Raw genomic sequence first — 23,888 nt, forward strand, 5'->3', positions numbered from 1 at the left:
GACTTTTATTTAAACCCAGTATCCTGAATCAGGACATTCAACGAACTGATAAAGTCTCACAGTACAGCAAGATATTCCACCTGTATTTCAATGTTGTACTCCCAGATGATGCCAGTATGACCACGTCATACTCTTGCTACATTATGATCAAATGTGCAGTAATACTTTTTAAACTTGAAAGTTCGTGAGCCCCTTCAATGATCCGTGACCTACCATGAGGATGAAATTTCTGCCATACAATTAATGTTAGTGTTTATAAAGACTACAACTGTAAGCAGTTCTTTCTTCATCGTGTAGTACCTTCAATCCAGGGCTATAAATGTATGACATCACTTATCTAATCCCATTCTGTCACAGTTGATTCCACTACCACTGGCATTGGTATTCAACAGGAAATCACAATCCTATCATAGATACACCAGTTCTAGAATTTTCATTAAAGCATGCTTCAAGGACAGAAATGCATGCTTACACTCCTCAGATAATCTGAAATGCATGTCAGATGTAGTGAGAAGAAGCACTGGTGTGGAGATCTGGGAGAAGCTGGTTATTAAATATCGACAATAAGTCAAGACCTCAAAGATACTTTGAACTTGTCATCATGAGTTGGGGTGAGTGCTGTGGTATTTGCAGGGTCCATTGAGATGCCTTCTCTACACACAATACGATCAATAAATTCTACTTTTGTGTGAATAAACACACGTTTCCCAGGTTTCAACTTTAATCTAGACATTCTTATCTGCTGGAAAACTGTGGACATGTTTGTAATACCAAACTCAAATGTTTGCCAAATAACAAGACATCATCAATGCATATACTAGGTATATCTCTCATTGCAGCCCACCTTTGACCCTATTAATAATTGATTTTGTTTTGAATTTCGTGCAAAGCTACACGAGGGCAATCTGCGCTAGCCTTCCCTAATTTAGCAGTGTAAGACTAGCGAGAAGGCAGCTAGTCATCACCACCCACTGCCAACTCTTGGGCTACTCTTTTAACAATGAATAGTGGGATTGACTGTCACATTATAATGCCCCCATGGCTAAAAGGGCGAGCATGTTTTGGTGTGAGAGGGATTCGAACCTGCGACCCTCAGATTGTGAGTCGAGTGCCCTAACCACCTGGCCACACTAGGGCATTAATAATTGAAAAGATCCATGAATTGATATTTTGTAAAAAATTTGTGTGTGTAATTTTCAAAGAAAAACTTTAAAATGCTTGAACTGTGACCTCTGCACAATTACAATAGGTATCACTTGTGAACAAAGCTCTTACAGATTTTTCTTAAGAAATTTTGGTTGAGCTGACCCATAAAAGTGCCTCACTTCTAACTAGTTGTGTGGCTAGGCACCTTGTTTTCAAGCAGAAGCTCCTTACTGCCTCACTGGCCATCTATTTCTTGCAAGAATGCTCACTGTTTCACCTGCTGGTAAAATAGCTACTGCTGTTGGCCATCAACCATCAGTGGACTTCATGTCTGAGCCTCAGCTCGGTGCCTCCCATCACAGAGATGCTCTCCATTGCTCCATCAATTGGCAGTTTCTCTGGTGAAGCTGTCATGTTGATGGAGTTCATTTCATCCACCCATGGCACCTTGTCTTTCTCCCCTATGGGTGGCATTAACCAGAGCTGGGGTTTTGACTATCTAGTTGGCAGGTATCTAAGTGTTTTATAGAGACCACATCAACAATTTTCAGTTGTTTGGGCTCTACTGTTTCTGAGGCTCAGTTTCAGGAGGTGAACTTCGTTTTGGCCCTTCTAGATACACCTTACTGCATTTGTTCCCCATCCTCTGCTTGTGGCTGCAGGGTGATGGTCCTAGGGAGATTTACAACATCAATAAAACTCAGAAATCCAGGAGAGGAATTACCTGGATCTAACCACCTTACTTGCAGGTTACCCTGCTTTGGCTCCTAACTCAACCTCCTTCAGCTCTTACACTCTACATCCAGCAGAAAATGCTTTTTCTGTATAAAACACTTGGGATACTTAGTGGGATGTTGAAGAATATAGCTATATACTCACTCACAAAGAGCACAAACCTCCACAAAAGTGATATCTTTGGACACAGCACCAAACTTTCTCCTTCATATTTCTCTTATTAGAAGTTCAAGATACATCCCATCTCAAAGTATAGGTTTGTTTCTCTCTCTCTCCATACTCAGTCTTAGTTTGTCAATAACAAAGAAGCAATACATAAAAAATTCAGCACAATAATATTTATTCACAAAACACAACCAAATGAAAAGAATGGTACAGTTATAAAACAACGGCAAGTGTTTATAATGAGTATGCTGAATTGGCAATAGAAGTGTAGAGAAACCTTTAATAGACCTCTCTTACAGTACAGTGTGAGCCTCCCTCCCTTCACCAGTAAGGTAAAATAAAAATAAAATGTTAAAATAAAAACATCCCTGAAAGTTAGACTAAAATGAAATCAAATTAACATTTAAACAACAACAAAAAAAATATGCTAGTTTTAAATTACTAAAGTTAAATCTCATCCAATCTTCAGGAGAACTTTAAAGAAAAACTTGCTTAACAAGGGAGAATCTGGCTTTATATACAAACATAATGAAAATAACAAAGCCAAGTTACTCATGCCATACTCCTCAAACGTGTCTTACAACCATACATGTATGGGCATGAAGTCTTTACAAAAAAACTTTCCCATAGGAATATAAAGATGGTATCTTTGGTGTGAATGACCCAGAACTATAGGTAGCTAGAGTAAAAGCAAATTACTTTCTTAACCAACTTATGTGAAAACTGTACATACTTGAATAAATTAAAAGTTTGAAAATTTCTATATTAATACAACAGGGTAGAAAATAGGTGGCAACTCTTTAAACTGAATCCATGTTTATTTCAGTAAAACTTTTCAGTTTAAAAATGTAGGTAATCAAACAAGTTTCTTGAACGTAAAATTATTCAAGCATAATTTATAATAAATACATTAGATATTCAAAACTTTCTTAACTAAATTTTGTTTGCTTGGACAATATGATGAATATGAATTATGATTAAGTTTTCAATCAGTACAAAAAAAGTATAGTATTATTTAAATTTGATCATTAAAGTTTCCCTTTTACTCCTAATAGAGAAGATACCACTTTTTTGGAGTATTCAAGCTACAGGATTATTTATCACTAATATAAATGTTATCAATTTGTATATTTATACAATGTTATTGAAAAATCCCAATGCTACATCTCAAGTAGGTAATGATGATCTACTAATTTTAAATTTCCCCTCTGATATAGTCAATGGAACACTTAACTATATTTTTTCTAAGTTAATGGAATTTGCTTTAACATGGATACATCATTTTATGAATGGAGATATTTATAGAAGTTTTTACTTTTTGCATGTATTATGTTTACAAATTTTGAGTTAGGAAAAAAAAAGCAGGTTTGATTGAGAAAATAATTGTCATTTTATACAACCAAGACTCTAATTTTTTTTTGCAGTAAAACAATTCATGATTTAACATAAAATGTTGCTTTTTCAATATACGTCATTTTAAAATCAACAACACATTTCTGTAGTGTTCATTACAGTCTAACATTTTCAGGATCATGTGTTTATTTTGATTCCTTTATACCAGTTATTTTTACAATCACTTTAACTTAATATTTGGATTGACTAGTCATACGGTTCTGTAAAGTAATTATACTTCTCCACAGTTATACTCTCGAGTACTTTTGTTATATTCTCAGTCTTTATTTGTTATTAACTAAACCTACGCTTTCAGCTGTTATTGACCAAAACTGTACTATGTTAAGCTTTTTTTTTTCAGTTGATTTATGTATTACATGCACAAAACTAACCTATAATATACCTTCTTACAGCTGAATTAATGAGTTATTATATAATTATCCTGGCTAAAATTCAAATGGTATTTAACATGGCAATAAGCTAAAATCAATGATTCAAATGGATGCTTCACCATACATGTAATTACAATTTCAAGTAGCAAATTCCTATTTTACTTTTTTTCTCCTAGTCCATCAAAAACTTATCAACCACTCTGTAGAAGCTTCATTCATACAAAGTGATAATAAATGGTACTCATAGTAGTTGGTTCTTTTAATTTTTTTAAGTATGAGTTAATAAAAATATAGTTTTGGTCAAAATGATCATTCTGATAAAATTAAAATGTATACCAATAAACAATATTCATGAATCTACATAAACAGAGAGAAAGGTTGTTTTTAATAGAATTTTCCCATTTCGATGATGATTACAGAATGTTAATTCTTGTTATAAACCAACTTATAACATATACTATATAGAAACAGAGAGTTGGTAACTTTCACTTATATCGTATGTACACTCTAAACAAGGCTGTAAAACCTTTCTTTATACTCAGCTTATTTTTAAAAAAAGTTCATTTGTAATCAAGAAGGAAATGAAGTTACTTTTGCTAATTCAATCTGCCAATTGAAGCTACGTTTATGCTACAGTATTTACAATTTTAGGCAGTAAATTTCATTCCAATGAAACAAGTGTTAACATGTACAAAAATTGGCATATTACTCATGGATGAATGGGAAACAGATGTAAGGTATATTTAGCTTTCTCAAGAAAATGAAAAACTTTACTTCTTCAGTAAAATTAAGATATTTCTTCTATTAGTTTATCTGTATTTTAACTCTATTGGTTATTACAGTTAGATTTGATGTGCATAATCTGCTATTTCAGATTTTCAGTACAAATTTATCCACATACATGCTTTCTAATATTTACCTCTTACCAGAAACTACAGTTGTTTCCTATTGCTAAATAAAAATATTTTCCAATTATATGATCTAATGGTGTATCTGTCATAGATGTAGATAATAACAAACATTAATGTTTGATCCATTTAATTATTACAGAATATCCACAATCTTAGTTTATTTGCTTCATTGTACACCCAAATAATTAAAGGAAATTTCATTTAATTGGAATTCAATTAAAAAGCTGCAAGTTTTTATAAAATATTTCATGTTTAAGCAAATTCATCAAAAAAACTGAATATCTTAATCAAACTTACGATTAAAATTAATTTTTGACATTTTTAATACATTTATATTTTGCTGCTCAGTCCTGTTTGTGGAGATACATTCTTGATAAGTGGCCTTATTGCACTGAAATCAGGATGATTTTTATCCTTCAGAAGCTTGAAAATTACAGACTCACTAGTGGAAACGAAGCACCCATACTGACGTAGTCTCTGGGAGTTAGAAAAAATGTTAATAATTAAAACACATTCCTTCAACTACATAAACAACTACATTGTATTAAAATATAGGGCTGGAATATAACCCCCTAATACAATATGCTGCGATTTGACTACAAAATTTTTAATTAATACTATTTTCATTATACGTACAATGTAGCATTCAACAAAATTGTATTACAACAAGAGATTTTTTTAAGTAATTATGATTTGTTGGCCACTTTAGCAAGTGTGCTCCTAGTGCATTGACAAACGGGTACTATTTCCTCTCAAAAATCATTACAGAAATTTACAATCCATTTTCTCCAATCATATGAACTTATACTTACTGCTCACTATAAAGTATATCTGGTCAAATTTTAAGCACCCAAATTCTTATTCTATATATCTGGAGGCAAAACATTTTTCTGATCATCTAACAAACTGAATCATACATCTCAAATCCTTTTTTTTCAAGGTGTAGCAACATTTCTACCACAATTATTTCCAAATAAATACTAATGTCATGTTTGCAGAACAAGTTTTAAAGTTGTACAGTTTCTTAAGTTCATAATATTAGCCATATCTTCAACAAAACATTCAAATAAACTTTAATAACCATTTCTTAAAGTTTCATTTTCATGCAGTAAATGTCCTAAATGCCTAAGTTATATTTCAACAATGAAGAAAGGTTCTAAAATATTTGAAATCTTGTATCATAAGAACTGTTAAACTTAGCCAAAACATTTTCATTTTATGTTACCTCCTAAGAATTCAATTTCACACATATAGAAAATTGGAATTACATGCCTTGGCTTTGGCAATTTAAAGGGACAGGTTTGTTTTGAATTTCGCGCAAAGCTACACGAGGGCTATCTGCACTAGCCTTCCCTAATTTAGCAGTGTAAGACTAGAGGGAAGGCAGCTAGTCATCACCACCCACCACCAACTCTTGGGCTACTCTTTTACCAGCGAATAGTGGGATTAACCGTCACATTATACCGCCCCCACGGCTGAAAGGGCAAGCATGTTTGGTGTAACGGGGTTTCGAACCCACGACCTGCAGATTGCGAGTCGAGCGCCCGAAATGTTTTAGATAAAATTTACATCAGCCAGAACCAACAAAATATACTTTTATGTGTGGTGATGGAAGAACAAAAAGAGAATTATTAAGTTGCTGTTATTTTCTTGAGGTAAATTTTTTTTTTGAAATAACTGCTCCAAATCTAGAGATGGAAATATTTTAATTTAAGTATTTTGATCATGCATAGTTTATAACAATTGACACTTAAAATATGAGCAGGTATAAAGTGTATTATTAAGTATAGTAGTACTTAATAGTAGGGATTGACAAGGTTCCCAAATGATTCACGTACCAAAAAACCATCCTATTGAATTCCTAAGCAAAAAATTGACCATTCAAAGTATTGGTTATGATATATTATATGTACATATACTAATAATACGCTAAAGAAAGTGTTTGAGGCTATCTTGCTTTATAATAAGATCTAGAACAAATATTTTTTCACCTTGCACTTTTTTAAGTTACAAGTTATGACTAAAAACCTTAATGAAAATGAAATATTGCTTAACATATTTTTAATTAAGAGTCGATCTAAAACCAGTTGAATATAAAACTTGACAGTACCCAAAAGCTACAGCTATCATTCATAGAGGTGTATCCACAAAATATTTTGCTAATGAGAATTACTATATGCATTTTAGCCAGTTAGTGTTCACTGAAGACATCAATCAAATTTTCTAAATGAATACCACATGCACCACTACCACCATTAACAATAAAGTACGATTGAAACTAACTAGTAAATATTGTACTAATTAGAGACAAGATGGTAATGATACTCCAAGTTCAATTTTAATTTAAAACAATCTAAAGAAGTAAGTATTTTCTACTTGAAAGACAATATGTTGACTAATTAGTAGACTCCTCTTTTACCAATGAATAATGGGATTGACCATCACATCATAATGACCCCATGGCTGAAAGGGTGAGCATGTTTGCTGAAATGGGGATTCGAATTCACAACTCACAGATTGCAAGTTGAATGCCCTAGCCACAATAAAGCAGAACTGGAAAGACTAGTGACCAAAAGTCAGTATCAGACATAGTATTCTAGTAGTATCTCATAGAAATACATAAAAAAATCAATTGAATTTTTTACATTAATTTCAGATCAAAAGGGTCAACAGAAACGAAATGGTAGACATTCACATTTTGTCTGGCGAGAGCATTGTTGAGTACATAAAAGAATTTTGCACATCATTTCCCAAATTGCTAAATCCAGTTTTGAATTTTCAAAATTGATATTAGGAACATATCCTCCTACAATACTTAATGCAAATATCAAAATATTTTAGCAGTATAGACCGAGGAGAGTTTAAAATATGGGGCCTACTAGAGAAATTACTTATGATTCTTCTTGATGATTATTATGGTTTTACGCATTACATTATTGTATCACTGTCTATTAATATTATATTCCACAGATATCAGAGATTTTGCTATATTTTTACCTCAAAGGCTAATAGTCTGTCCTCTTGACTTCTAGATGAAGTGGCATCTGCAACAACATGGACTTGTATGTTCTTAGCTCTTAAGTCTAAAGCTGTTTGTTCTATACAGACATGTGCCTACAGAAAATATCAATGTTTTAATTTTTAGAATTTAAAAATAAAAAAATCTGAAATCAGATGAATAAATTCAATTTGTTCTGTGATCCTAAAGAAACTAGCAATAGATGTATTCTTTGACTTTTTCGCAAAAAAATTATAAAGCTATTTTGTGCTGAATATAAAATAAAAAACTTGTCAAACCTGGTAACTAAATCTGAAGGAACATAATTTAGGAATTATTTTCAAGTCACAATGTTTCTATAAACAGTGGAAAAAATTCTCCATTCAATACCAGTAATTCTCTCTTCTTATTAGAATGGGGAAAGTGGAGAGTTATTGTAAGATGTAAACAGAAAAATATGTGACCAAATCTGTTTAAAGAAAAGATGTTCAAATCTAATTTGTAAATCTTAATAAATTCTGTTGTAAAATATGATAATATTCATATAACAAGAGCTCTGAACTATTAAAATGGCAAAACTTTAGTATGAACAAAATACTGTATTTACCAACTGAAACTTGTGTTTGCTAGATGGCACCATAATAGCTAATTTCATCTTTTGTTCCACAAGTCTCCACCCCCCCTTTTATAATGTTTTATATTTCTTAACATTTTGATGTTAGTCCCCTCTATGTGTATTTGTTGAACAGGTTAACTGTTTTTACTTACCAGATCAGGCAATATACACAGATTTTTTTTACTCATCTATTTTTATAATAATTATTATTAATATTCTTCAACTGTATTTAGTAATAGTGTATTTCACATTTTATCATTATTTCTTTAACATTTCACTTTATACTTTTGATAAGTGGCTAGCTTACATCAAAAGATATCAGTGGTTGGTAAAAACTATACTTTTTCGAGTACATGTATTTACTTAGATTTAAAGATCATTCTTTCTTAACTAAAATATAAGTTAATAACTGGCTACAATTTATACAATATATTTATTTAATTAAAGAAGGTTCAGTACATTATATTAAAATGATTTTGGAACCTCAACATGTCATTATAGTCTACGTCACTATATTTGGTCATGTTGTACCTGATGCTGTGCATCTCGACAATAACCCTATAGTGTAGTTTCCATTGTAAAAGGCTCTGTCATAAGGCTGTCATGTCTGAAGCACACCATTCTTCCATACTTACTACCCATAATCCATCTAGTACACAAGGATGGATGTTTGCAGCACCTATTTCAACAGTCCAAATCACGTGAACATCTATGCTTGCCATGTCTGGCAAGTTGACTAGCATGCCTTTGTATGGAATAGCATGAATACAAGTTTCATTCTTCAACTGCTTGAGGCATATATAACAGCTGAGCAGGAGGTATCACTGGAAGCCTTATCTTGGTGAAACTAAACCCAGTTGGCTCTGTTTCCAGAAAAAGATTCTTCGCAATTATATTGCACACTGTTGTCTGGAACACATGGATGGCTTTTGCTGTTGATTTTTGTGTTTGTGAATTCTCATCTGTTACAAAATGTAGCACTTTGATTACTATGGCTGGGGTACAACTTGTTGCAGATCTATATCTGGATGTTCCTGATACCCCAAGTTGATCCATATTCTTTTGTTTTCCAATGCCATTAAGTACAAGGGATATTTCCATCTTGGAAATTCTAAATCTTCAATCTGAACACATCTTTATGATCTGAGTGTACAAATATTTTGTTCAGAAAAGGCTGTTGAATACCCTTCCTGCAAGTGATACATTTTCAATGACATCACACTACAAAATGACAACAAGTGTCAAATAGTATTTCTGATAGATGCCATTCCATTGCAATATTATATTAGCTGTGGTTGTCAAATGACTTGTAGATTTGCATAATCAAAATAATTTATAATGTACTAAATTCTGTACATGCTTATTAGCAAGTTCTTGCTTTTTTTAATATTGATGTTGACATGAATATTTCTAATGCCTACTACACTTTAGAAAATTCTCAGAGTTAAAATATTAACCTTTATTTACCTCTATTCCAAATAAAATTACAGCTTCAACTCCTTCTGAGCAACATTTGTTGGCTAAAACATTTTCTACTTCTGGAATAAGCATACTAAATTTGGTTTTGGGAAAAATACCAACAGCATGAGTAATATCCAGTTCTGGAATAGTTGATCCTAAGCCTTCTGGATACTGTAAAAATAAGTTTGAATCCATGAAAAAAAAAATTCAAAACTCAGCTTCTGAAATGCAAAGAAATATAGTAAGTTGAAATTATTAATACTGAAAGTGTTTTTAATTGCTCTTCTAAAAATTAACCAAAAGAATACATACTTCAACTCTTTCACTACCTTGGGCACATGTACATTCCTCTATAGAGCATTGCCATGTGTGAAGTTGGAATTTCATACCATCATGAAGCTAAAGTTTTCCTTTTCAAACTTCCTATTGTTTACCAGTTTCAAGCAAGTAACGAAACCTTAAAACATCTTTTTGTTTTCTTTATCTAAATATAAACCTGGTCCTGGGAGATATTATTGATATTATTGAGATTTTAAAATATCATTGGTTTGTAACATTATGCATTAGACAATATGCTAGAGAAAGATCAAAGGTTCTGTATTTGAAGGAAATTTTTTTTTAAAGTATAATAAAATGCAATGTAAAAGACACCAAGGATAACATCCTAAGACTTGATCTCAAGAAGGGTCAAGTTTTTGTACGAAACTAACATTTTTCAGTCTTTATAATCAAAAACTGTCATCAACCACCCTTTGTAATTATTACTTTTATAACTAAAATGTTTTCCTTTTTTTTACATAAACAATAATTTCTTACTTAATTCTTCTGAATTTGTAATTTCTTGTGGTAATTACAATAACATTACTACTTTTTACAGTAGTTTGACCTTTCTAAATCTTAAATTTACAATAACTTGTTCTAATGTCCTTAGAATTCTAAAAACAACGATATATCAATTCCCTTAATAACCATAATAAGAGGCATACATTTTCAATGCATACATTTATCACAAGTTACAAGTTTTCCTCATTTTTTCTATGTACATCTTTGATCATTAACATTTATTAATATTTCTTCCAACAGTTGTTTTTTGTCTACTTTCTTTGATACACAAATATTAAGAATTTTGTAAATCTAGCTAACAGCCACTTTCTATTATTAATAGCCTGATTAAAATTTTGACTTGGAAAATATTTTGTTTATAACACCTTCTATGGAATTTCAAAACACTGAATAAGAAAATGTCTAGAACGGGTGAATTATTAAATTCAACTTAGAAAAATTCTGATCACTGTCTCCGATAACTGTAACAATATAAACTTCAAAGATCAATATAAATACAGAACTCCAAGTTAATTGATTTTTAAGTTCCCACTGACAACAGCAAAGTAAATGTCAAATTGCAACACACAGTGTAATATTATTTTATTCATTTCATATATAAGAGCTAAAACTTTTAATATAAAAGAAATGAATGAATAATAAATTTTTCAGAGTAATGCATCTATAAAGATTAAACAGGATTTTGTATTAGTGTGATTTTGAGCTAATATTTTACATGATACATAGACCATACATTACACTTCTACAATAAAACTTTTGAGGTATCAGCTTCATTGAAAACAAATATCACTTTTATTTTTACAGGAAGAATATATTTAAATGTATTATAAGAGCTTGAGTATCACTAGCAAAATGTTTCGAAAGATTTTTGTAAATCACTTACCTGTTCAGTAACAATGAGTGGAATGTTTAAAATCTTTGATGTCTCCACCTATGAAAATGAAATGTTATATAATTATCATTTGTGGTTGATATTGGATTTCTGAATGATAAATAAAATGCTTGTAATTTTTCTTTGAAAAGTGAAAAGTGGTTTGATACTTCTATTGCATATTTAGGCTAATGACAAACTACAAAGCTTTACAACTTATCTTTTGAGAGTCAAAGATTCCAACAAAGTTGTTGGAATATATAGTAATATCTTCAACATCAACAATTCAACTTTCAGGAATCATCATAAATTAATGAGACAAAACCCTTCAGGTTATAGGGTGCACAATGTTAAACTAAGATGTGAAATTCTATACAGTACCAAAGATTTCAAACAAATAATGTAAATATATGTATGCAGTAAACGATGAATGCCTCTGTCCTTAAAGAAATGTCATTAATAAAAATAAAATTTGAGATAAATTTGACACTACAATATACATCCTATACGGCTGTGGTACCATCCTGTAAGCAATATAGCAGCTTGCTAAGGAAACATAAAAACATGAAAAAAGTCAAGGTGACAGAAGGTCAACTAGTCCAGCAAGGTAAGGTCATACCTCCACTCATAAAATTAGCCAACTAAATCACCAAAACCAAAGCAAAATGTAGCCCTTTGTCTATTTCACAAACATTTAAAATAATTCAAGTAGTTTTTTTTAAGAACTCCAGTTTTTCAGTACTACTTTTAAAAATTACACCAATAAAGATATAATCAAACCCTCAAATACAGCCCTAGTGAAATTTGTATTCTTGTTGTAAGAAGAGTACTTTTATTTAAAATTGTGTTATATTATAAAGAAATTGTTGAATTTCCAAAGCGTGAAATTTTTATGGATTTTTGTTTGTGTTGCTATTCAGTAGATGGCACAAGAGTTTTGGTTACATAGATACTGATTATACATGCTATGTCCATTATAGTAAGAAGAAGGAAGAACAGAAATAATTCCCCTTTCAAGTTGTGCAGGATCATAGAAAACACTTTCTTAACATCAAAAAAGAAACAATAACAATTCAAAAGTGATTAACCCCATAAAAATCATATATGTAATTACACATTTGTCCATGTGACAAAATGATAATATACTTTAAATATATTGTTTATAATACATGGTAAATATATTTTTATAGTACATATGGTACCTGGCCACTGCAGTCTAGAACTTCAAACTCATTGAGCAACCTTTAAATATGGTTCAAAAGGGATGAAGTTTGAAATTTAATGTGTTTTTTTTTATATTGGATCAAAATTGGGGGGTGAAAGCTTTAGAATTTTTAACCTGAAATTTCACTATTAAATAAGAGTCACCTTGATATAAAGGGTTGGGATTGGGAAAAAGTGACTACAAAGTTGTTTCATTTAGAACATAGTTTAATTTCCACTAGGCCAACCTTCAATCCATTTAAATAACGTATCCTCTACTGCAATTGAGGTAATCTTTTTGAACAATCTTTTAGGCAGCACCTTATGAAAAGGTTTCTTAAAATCCAGCTAAACCACATCCACTCTTTTACCCTCATTATTATAAATAAAAGAAGTAACATCCTAAAAAAAAGTTACTAAAGCAAGATCTTCCCTTTGTGAAGTAATATCATCTTACAAAATCCTGAAATTCATCAAAGGATCATGTAAAAGAATCCTTTACGAGCCTCTCTAAAGCATACCAAAGACTAAATGGCTTAAGATTTTATGAACAATGCTTATCTCCTCCTTTAAAAATTGGAAAAAACATTAACCATTCTCCACTCTACTAGCATGAACTTGCCAGTCCAACTGCCAACAAAAACTTAAAGTATATAACTCAGAAATCAGGTTTTTAACCTCTTTTAAAACTTGTGTAAATATGAGGTGCAGGAACCTTATCTATTTTCAAACATCCACAGTAATATTGATGGCCACCATGAAGTTTTCAGTCAAAGATCTACATCTGTGCCTGTTGTTTTTAGCTTCTTCAAGGACTACAATGTATCAAAAATTTCAAAAACATAGAAAGGTGAAAAGCAAACTATCAACACTTTTACAAGCTAATCCATGGGAAAGAGAATACTGGTGTGATTTCAAGGTAAATGTTAAGATCTTGCACGTTCCTTAGCTGGATATGTAGAATACCTCACTCAGAAGAATAATGCTGTAAAGTTTAACCACGCCTCATATACTCAAGTTCGAGAACTGTCAAGTAAACTTTGACTGAAGCTCATTCCAACTTCAACCGTCACCATGATGCCATCTTCTCTGATTGCTATTGAGGAATGCATGTACCAAAAGGCTAATTTTGAATATTGCTCAATTACTGACTTGCTACCATCAAATCCAACCAAAAACATTGCACTGCAGAAATTTTGACCACAACTGGTTTTTGATTTCCTTGTGTACTCCTTGTTTACTTTCCAGGAAGTAACATTGGCAATCTCCTCTTTTTATGGAAAGTTCCAACTGACAGTGATCCATCTACTGTCTTCAAAAAGAGTTTACCTCTGGCTGAATTTGTCAAGACACTGCTTCCTAAGTATCATACATGTGCAATGCGTGCTGCATTGTTTCAAAAGTTTGGCCACATTTGACCTTCTACAAAGCCTTCTGTCCTGTGTTACTTCTACGGGAAGTTAACAGGAGGTCAGTTAGCAGCTTCAATGGCTGAGCAGGTTGAAGTAGACAAGAGGATCCAACAAATTGTTGACATGAAAGATGTCAATATTGTTACAGATCTTTAGGCATTAAACTCAGGTCAAGCCACAAAGTTTGACACAATTTGGGAAGAATGTTCAAAATTTTTAAGTGAAGACATCAGTGTTGCTGTTGATGATAGATGGCATGGTCAAATTACTCATCTCGCTCAAACTATCTTTGTTCAGGATTTTGTTGAGCAAGTGAAAAGTTGCTGCCCTGTCGATACTCCCATTCCAAGTATTGAGTGGACAAGGATTCAGTTTTGGCCCAAAACACCAATTGCAAAGAGTTCCCTTCACTATGCTGAAAGATTCAAAATGAAGTTCATGGTTCAGCAATGGCACCGTTCACATGTTGATAGTCATTATGCAGCAGCAATATTCCATTCTGTGAGTATGCCCTATTATTGTGCATTGGTCTGCCTTAAGCATAAATTCAAAATAGATTAACCTAGTTGCTCAGTAGCAGTAGCAGAGTGAGGCAGATGAGTTCCAGTAGAACTCTGTAGAAAGGATCATGACCATATTGAATTGAGTTTTGCAGTGTGTGAAGTTAGTCAGAGAGAAAATGCCAGATGACTATGAGAAAAAAGTGGCTAACTCTTGCTGAGCTGAAGAAAGCTGTTAAAAGAAATGACCAAATTGTTAAGCTGTCAAAGATAGCTTATATCACCAGTGAAGATCTTGCTTTGCACAATTTTCACTTGTTTGCAGCTGAAAGAAAAGCCAATTCAAACGTATATTTTTGTAATACCTCTGGAAATTAGTGAATTCTGTACAGCAGTTGGATAACACATTAGAAGAGAGTTGAAATTATGTGAAGGCAAACATTGAAGAACACAAGAATATATCAGAATTCCTTCAGCTTTTTGCCAGATGGGCCACTACACATTTGATATCCACAAATGTGGAAAAGATACACGTAAGCTGTGTAAGCTTGTCCGTATGCCCAGAGATATTTTTGATCACATTAATTCTTCCATTTCCTGTTCCTGGTGAATATGGACACTACCTTCCATTTTCACAAGTTTTGGGAACAGATACAAGTGAACAGCATCAACCTTACTTGAAGTAGAAACTATCTAAGAGAAAAGTCTCTTGTTTTATGCTAGTGTGCAACATGCAAAAAAAATTCACAGCTGATGGTGCAGTGTGAAAAGTGCAACATGCAAGACATGTTTACTCAAAGCACAAGCTCAGTGCTGAAAAAGCATTGTCAACTTCAAAGACATTTGGATGACTATTCAAATCCTTATGGTGCCAAGCTTGAAGAGTTGAATCTCTGAGATGAATTCAAAAATGTGTAAATCAAAGATCATGCATGTGGGGGACACAACTGAAAACTACATTACTCATCAGGCTTTGAATCAATGTGTGTGTACTATCCTGTTGAGCAGTCACACACATCATCTGACTTCTACCCACAGTGTGAAGTGTGCTCTCATCTGCCACCAGTAAAAAAGTGACTATCCATTTTGTACTGCTACTCTGTTGAGCAGTCACACACATCATCTGACTTGTACCCACAGTGTGAAGTATGCTCTCATCTGCCACCAGTAAAGAAAAAGTGGCTATGCATTTTGTACTGCTATCCTGTTGAGCAGTCACACACATCATCTGACTTCTACCCACAGTATGAAGTGTGCTCTCATCTGCCACCAGTAAAAAAGTGACTATGCATTTTGTACTGCTACTCTGTTGAGCAGTCAAACACATCATCTGACTTGTACCCACAGTGTGAAGTATGCTCTCATCTGCCACCAGTAAAGAAAAAGTGGCTATGCATTTTGTACTGCTATCCTGTTGAGCAGTCACACACATCATCTGACTTGTACCCACAGTGTGAAGTGTGCTCTCATCTGCCACCAGTAAAGAAAAAGTGAATATGCATTTTGTACTGCTATCCTGTTGAGCAGTCACACACATCATCTGACTTGTACCCACAGTGTGAAGTGTGCTCTCATCTGCCACCAGTAAAGAAGAAGTGAATATGCATTTTGTACTGCTTGTAGTGTTTTTTATTGTGTATGTTGTGCATGGTGCAATTTCTGTTTGAGTATTGTAAATTGTTCTTAAGTGATTGTGGTAAAGTGGCTTGTAGTAATAATGAATAATAAACTGCCCACCTGCATGCTCTTGAAGCTCTGATGTAATGGGAAACAATGAATCATCTTGGAGTGGCCTAACTGTATCTTAATTAGATGTTACCAACAATCCATCATAGAATCCTTCCTAATTGGTAAAAACAATCTTGAACTTCTTACAGAAACCTCTCTCCTTCTTTTAAATTCTAAATACTTCCAACCAATACATTTGAAATTTCAATCTCCCATGCTGATTACCTTGTGAGAAGCAATTCTAATATATTTAAAAATTTACTCATTAATTTCCTCTATATGACGAGATGGTTTACAGCAATTACTTATTATTATTAGCCTTCTATCCCCATGCCCATTAACTGAAACTCGGGTAGATTGAGCTTTTCTGATTGATATCCTCCATTTCTGCAGGTTGAAACTCATTCTCTACATAGAACTATCCCCCCCTCCAAGCTCTTCTAAATAATCTAGAACTGTTGAACAACATATATTCTGAAATTTCAAAACAATTCCTGTCATTAGCACTCTCTAAGTCTCATAATGTTTCAGTTATTTTCATTATATGAAAATATTCGATTCCAACCAGAGTCCTGAAATCATTAATTTTATTCTTCACATTTCTAAAATTATAGCAATAACATTTAACCCTATCTTTAAGTTCATTTAAGAATTCTTTTGGCCCTTTTAAGATTTTATAATTTTCAACTAGTTACAAGTTATTATCTCCCACCCAATTCCCATTGGGGCAACTACTAGCAGCCTTCAATATCTCCTCATCTTCACCAAAAAGCTTCTCTAACTTACTGTTTGCTCTGCACCTACTATTGCTTGTGTAAGCATTTAAACCCTTTTCATTATATAATACTTGTAAATACTTGTTTGTAGTCAGAATATGCAAAAATGTCAGCTCCCATCCTATTCTAGTGTAGCACATCCATTTTAAAGAACTTCTTGTCATCAGCTAACTGATTTCAGAGAAATCTATTCATCCATATAAACAGTCTTCATTGTTATAATTTCATTTTATCAAATTATTTGTAAAACCACCATCCAACAGTTTACTTATTGTAACATTCTGACAAAATCAAGTTATGCTTTCTTCATTAAATACCATATCCTGTATCTTTCAACTATTACTTCTGACATTATTTTTCTTACATTACAAGTAGAACAAAAACATCATTCCTGTTAGACCATCTAACCACCTTTATTCTGTCAATTTATACCTGTTCCCTGATAACACAATCTAATTTCTTTCTGCCTATTAAGTCTATAAACTATTCTGCTCCAATGATTAGCTATGAAACCCCCAACTACCAGACCTCACTATCTATGAAACTATCCCTCATCCCATTCTCAGCCATTTAGCTTAGTTTCCTCACCAGTATGCCAAACTCAGTTCTTCAACTCTGCTTACAGCTACAAACGAAGTTTTAAATTTCCATTTTACTTCCTTCTGTTTTCTCCCTCCTCAAATCCTCTAAATTATGCAGCCTAGATGCCCCATGATTACTTCCTCATTAATTACTTCATCTTACTTCCTCAATAATACAAACATCTTGATCCAGAATCTTGGAGCAGTTTCTCAGTGAAGTTCTGAAAACCCTAACCGTAATTTACTGTTTGTATTCTCTCATACATTCTTTACTACAATAAATCCTCAAAAAGTATTACCTATATCTTTAGAAATCCTCAGCTCATAGTCCCTCAAACCCCCAGAAACAAACAATTTCAATCTCAAGAGCCATAACTTTCTACTTAAACACCCTCCATTTCTGTTCTCAATTTCTTAACCTTTTCACATAATCTATTTTTTTCCTTCTCAACATTTTCAACCCTTCTTAAAGAGAGGCTCCCATTTCTCCCTCATCACACAAACTCTTAAAAATTAACTCCCCCCTGATCATTCTAAGCTTGTTAATTTTTCTACTAAAAATTCTACTTTTTTTGGATAGTGATACATAATAACCTCTCATATTATTCTGCTTAAAATTAAGTTTAGATATTCTATTAAGGAACTGATGGATAAATTGGAATTTTCTAATTGATAAAATGTGATTACTGGGGTTTTGCTCTGGGTTCTTCTTGTTTGTAATTAATGTTGATGACTTGGATTACTACACAAACGTTAATTTTCCTTATCTGGTAATAAAATTAAGATATAAAAAGCTGATTCTGTGGATATTTCTTTATTTCAGGGGGGATTGGCAGAACTTAATGATTAGGCTATAATGAATTTCATAATGAAAAAGTAAAACAGATAATTAATGGTAAGAAAATCTAAAAGACTTGTGTGATAAGCATAGGCAAAATGGTGTTGTGGGAAAAAAAGGTTTAGATATTATAACAGCTAAATCTCAAATAAAGTGTGTACCTGTAATGAAAAGAATTTGTGGAAGCTACAATGGTACTACGTGATGGAAGAGAAACTTTCTATACATGTATTCCCATAAAGCCTTATTTATAAGTTATACCATTTTGTGTTGTTTTAATAGAACAGATACCAAGAAACTGGAGAAAATGCTAAGTTACACTACTAGAATTGTCTTTATTTTAAGAATATTTATGGTGGACCTAAATAAATTGAAATGACCTTCACTGGAACAGAGAAAAGTAAATGTGATTTGATTCAGGTTTTTCAATTTGCTAGGAACTTTCACTTAGATAAACTGCTTATGGGATGTCTACTTAGCTGGTGAAATTAGAAGGTAGTATTGAATATTAGGGAGAATAATAACAAGTGATGAAAGCCAAGGCCTAGATTAAACTTTTTTCTCTGTTCCAGCCAAAAATTGTGAACTTGTTTGTATCTGATGATGTTGTAGCTTATATTTGTTTAAATGGTTGTTGTGGAGCTACCTTTAATTAAATGGCTGCTTTTATAGATGGTTTGTTTGTTTGTTATGAATTTCGCGCAAAGCTACATGAGGGCTATCTGCGCTAGCCATCCCTAATTTAGCAGTGAAAGACTAGAATGAAGACAGCTACTCATCACCATCCACCACCAACTCTTAGGCTACTCTTTTATCAATGAATATAGGATTGACAGTCACATTTATAACACCGCAAGCATGTTTGGTGGAATCAGATGGCTTCCTGTCACCTTGCTCATTCCTAAGTTATTAGGTTGCTCGAATGGTAAATTACCTGCTATTTATTAATCATAGAAGAATATTAATGATTTATAAGTCAATGATGACCTTCATTTCTTATGTAAATCACATGCTATCAACATTTGAAATACAAAAAACATTGTACATTAGATTACCATTAAACAGCTTAAAAATTGAAAATTTTGCTAAACTATTCTGTGTCCATTATAAAGAGCTACACTATATTAGCTTGGATGAGGAAGTGTAAATTTTGATGGGAAATTTCAAGAAAATTTTAAGTATTGAAAAATACAACAGTCGTCAAGATATTATTCTTTGATTGAATGAAGTTTTGAAATTATGGAGCTACTCAATAAAACAATACAAATCATTTATGCAAGTTTTCTTCCAATGGAAAATGATGGAGTAAAACTGACCCAACAAAACTCAACTTCACTCGAAACCACTCATAATACCATTATATCTGTCCAATCACATCATCAAGTTGAAAACATGGAACATAATATGTCAAATGTAGGGCATCAACAAAAAACATTATCCCAATATCTATGATACACTATGCTTAGGATTAAACTGAATGGTAATATACTGGATTACAACATTAAAAAAACCCTAAGTCAAATTTCTTTATAAATTTACAGTTTGGGCACAAAATGGGTTGGTATTCTTCTAAAGCTCTCCATCTCTTAATTACTTTAGCAGTATTATGAAAGTGTAAATATGAAAGTCTTTACAAATCTGCCTTAACCCTATGTGCATGGGTGGGGGTCAAAGTGTGCATGCCACAACCTTTTACAGTGTCATTCAACATAGTATTATGTATTTGATGTCAGAGTTATCAAGTGTTTATTTTAACCTACACTGCTGATTTAGGAACAATTTGTGGTAAACACCAGATATAATATGCTGGGATACTGAAAAAACTGTTAGATATGTATTTCTGTGGTTATAAAAATTATGCAAAATACACAAACTGTATGATGGGCAAGCATATTTTTATTCATCATATAAACATCACCTTACATTACAACTTGTCAAAGTCTGAGTCAGACTGACATTGTCAAATCACAGAAATACCTAGTGTGTAAATACTTTTTGTAAGATATGTTTTTTTGTGGACAACAGACTTTTGCATTTCACTAAAAACTTGCCACTTTTCATGTAGATACATATAGTAAAATTCAAAATTATAGTCAACTTTACTTCTCCAATACAGGTTAGTCAAATACAATGAGTCTGTGCATTAGTGGTTAATTCAGCTTAAACTAATGATTTTTAGCTCTCAGTAGTTCACTAAAGTTAATGCTCTACCAATTGGTTTTACTATATACATCAAACATAATCATGTTTGTATTACTAACACTAAGTGCACTTAATTAATACATTACTAGCCATATCCAACTAAACACTAAAAATAAGATATAAAATAGCATTTTCTCTTGTAAGTTCTTTGACATGTTGGATAAAAACCATTGATTTCTTTTCAAAAATACAAGTTCAATGGTTTAAAACAACAGCATTACATATACAAAGGGTAAAGTGTCTGTGCTACCTACTTATTAATTCTGAATTTAACCTAAGATATAGAAACTAAATTAGTCATAAACAGTATAAATGCCACAAAAATGTATAAAAGTAAAAATTATAATCTAGCCTACAATGTTTTATTATATTTTTAACATTACTGACTTTAGGAATTAGGTTTTTTGAAAAAAAATGGTCAAACTCATAATATGAAATACAAAAAAATTAAAGCATAATTGAAATTTATGACATTTTAGCTATGACAAGTCAAAACTATTTCAGTATTATGAAATAAGTCAGTAATCTCCCTTCCATTCATTTTCTTATGCAACTGAGGGAACTGATGATCACTGACATTAATCAACTTTGTGATCTAAAAGTTTAAAAATAAATACTTGACATGCCATTTATATTACCAATTCTCAAGGATTCAGTGGGTGTCAACCCCATTTAGTTTTCGGTTTTTACATCAATTTAAAAATGGTACAAAATAGGTTTTCTTTCCACAGTTTGTGCTAAAGAATCCCTTTTGGTGATTCTGACTGACCCCAAGAATACTTTGAAACAAAGTTACAACAGAATGACATAGACAGACTGCATGCACATTTTTTATAGACGGGAAAATAACAACAACTAATTACCACAGTTTCTTATCATAATTTTATTTTTATGCTATATAATCACATTTTCTTTGCTTTTTACATATGAATGTAGTTACAGTTTTGAAAGACACAAATACATTTGTGGGAAAAGTTTTAGGAATAAAACAAAGAGGTAAAGTGAACTATTAAAAATAATTTATTGTTTACCCCTCCCTCCCCGTCTCCTCTGCAAGTTTTTCCTGAATCTTGATATCTTCGAAATATTCATTCATTCGCATTGTCCATGTTATATCATTATATTAGTTATATGCAGTAGTTATGCACAATCTTGTCCGTTTTAATTTAGAATATGAATTATAATTTGTTTTAAATGCTCGTACACTGTTTAAAAACTTTAATTATACAAGTACTGAAGAAGTAGATGTAGTTGTACTAGTCTTCAGCACTAATTGTGAGTAAAACTCGCAAACATGTGTGCTGTGTTTGAACCAAAAATTGGATCTTTGAGGAGGGGCGAACGTAGTGAAATTTCACATGAAATAAAAAAAAGCAATAACAACAACATCCAGCAAACATTATAGCAAATCTAAATAACCCATTTAACCCTACCACTATCAGGGAAGTCCCGAAAATTCCTCGTTTACGTTCAAAATCATCGCGCCTCCCCGTTTTCAAAATTCCGGATCCGCCACTGTGAACCGTACTTTCTAAGTTACTACGGCACTAGTACTTAATAATAAGTTAGAGTTTAGCTAAGTTGCATAAAAAAGAAAACATGCCATTCAGATAACATAAATAAAAGTTAAGCTTATCACCGTACACTACATAACAACTACCACTGCTAATCGTAGTACTACTAGTAGTACAGTACCAATTTTTGAGACACTTCGGTTATTTCCTGAAAGTACTTTATAGCAGGTCGAAATTTTACTTGCATGTCACACAATAGAAATGCCACTCTTTCAGCTGAAATCATATTTTTAAGATAACGTTCTTCAACAACAAATACTTTAAATTATATACTGAGCTTATATGTACATGAACTCAACCATGAATAGAAAGTATTTAATTTAACAACTAGTAAAATATCACGTGTATGATTTAGAAACATTGCGCCCTCTATATCAGGACAATGAATATTAACGTTTGACCAGAGAAAAACTAAAACCCAGCCCGGTAGTGGGTTTATTTGTTTGTTTTAAGTCAAGCACAAAGCTTCACAATGGGCTATCTGTGCTCTATTTACAACAGGTATAGAAACCAGGTTTTTAGCGTTATAAGTCCGCAGACATGCTGCTGTGCCACTGGGGTCCCGGTAGTGGGTATAGCTAATTAAACTTACCTCTTACGTGCTTACCTATAAGGATTATAAAGCATTGTTTCACCACTTAGACACCCTCGCTACTATTGATCTTTTCGGCCATAAACCCAATATTAAACAGCTTGAGTGACTAGCGAAAAAATTTACGAAACTATTCATTTCAAACTGGGTTCCTTGTCGTCAACTACCTTATAAACTTCGTTCAGCTCCGGATATTTAGGTTAGTTCTAAATCCATATACTAGGCTAACAATGCAAAATTATATTTATAATTAAACAAAAACAAAACAAAAAAAATACATCTACAAAACATTCCAATCAATACTGTTAGTGAAAATAACATCAAAGAAAAAATATTGTGGAACATATAAACACTTGTTGTTGTTTTTTGTTTGGTCCATCTAATTTTGTAGATTTAAAGGTTTGTTGAAGAACTTAATGTCAGTACATGCACAACTGCACAATCTAGTGGTATTTTTGAGTCAAACTGAGTTAGACTCATATTAATAGGATAGGACTGCTTTAAGAGGAGGTTCAACAAGATATTTATTACAAAGTGGTACTGAATCTCTGAGAATGAATAAAAAGACTGTAACCAAATTAATGTATAAATGAAAATTTTTATTATAATAGAATTAACACAAATACTGTGTGTGTGTGTGTGTGTGTACTTGCTTTTATAGAAATGGGACAATTACTTGTCAGATAGATTCCTTTCAAACTGGTCACCCACCAGACTGTTTAAGTTCAACATGCCTTAGATTACAAGTAACTTAGCTTGTATCAAAATAAAAAAGGGAAACTCATGGTATGGTTATATACCAACTTTTCTTTCTTCCCTACTTAAGGCTTGTCCTCAAGCGCCGACACTTGACTTTAATTTAAAACCAAAGTTTTAACTCGGGTCCTGGTCAAGGCATGTGTTAACTTTCTCTTGCCACTCTAAATACTTACTTGCAACACAGACGACAACC

The 23,888-nt window shown here is 32.4% G+C and overlaps 1 protein-coding gene across 1 annotated transcript; it reads right to left on the reverse strand.

Annotated features, from left to right (window-relative positions):
• Window positions 1-2,204: 2,204 nt before the first annotated feature.
• Window positions 2,205-22,683, reverse strand: LOC106467687 (isochorismatase domain-containing protein 1-like). Its single transcript, XM_013928063.2, has 5 exons — window positions 22,466-22,683; window positions 11,543-11,590; window positions 9,823-9,987; window positions 7,739-7,855; window positions 2,205-5,218 (listed from the first exon to the last, which is right to left on the reverse strand). Exons 1-5 carry the CDS (start codon window positions 22,568-22,570, stop codon window positions 5,072-5,074), a joined length of 582 nt encoding a protein of 193 aa, XP_013783517.2. The 5' UTR covers window positions 22,571-22,683; the 3' UTR covers window positions 2,205-5,071.
• Window positions 22,684-23,888: the final 1,205 nt, after the last annotated feature.

The sequence above is a fragment of the Limulus polyphemus genome, unplaced genomic scaffold, assembly GCF_000517525.1.
Source record: "Limulus polyphemus unplaced genomic scaffold, Limulus_polyphemus-2.1.2 Scaffold2706, whole genome shotgun sequence".
Lineage (NCBI taxonomy): Eukaryota > Metazoa > Arthropoda > Merostomata > Xiphosura > Limulidae > Limulus > Limulus polyphemus.

Excerpts from the sequence above, each read along its gene's own strand:
- LOC106467687 (XM_013928063.2), bottom strand. The coding sequence starts at position 22,570 with ATGATTTCAGCTGAAAGAGTGGCATTTCTATTGTGTGACATGCAAGTA. Across the intron at positions 11,591-22,465 it reads CCGAAGTGTCTCAAAAATTG|GTGGAGACATCAAAGATTTT; the intron begins GTACTGTACTAC and ends TCATTTTCATAG. Across the intron at positions 7,856-9,822 it reads TAATTTTATTTGGAATAGAG|GCACATGTCTGTATAGAACA; the intron begins GTAAATAAAGGT and ends TATTTTCTGTAG.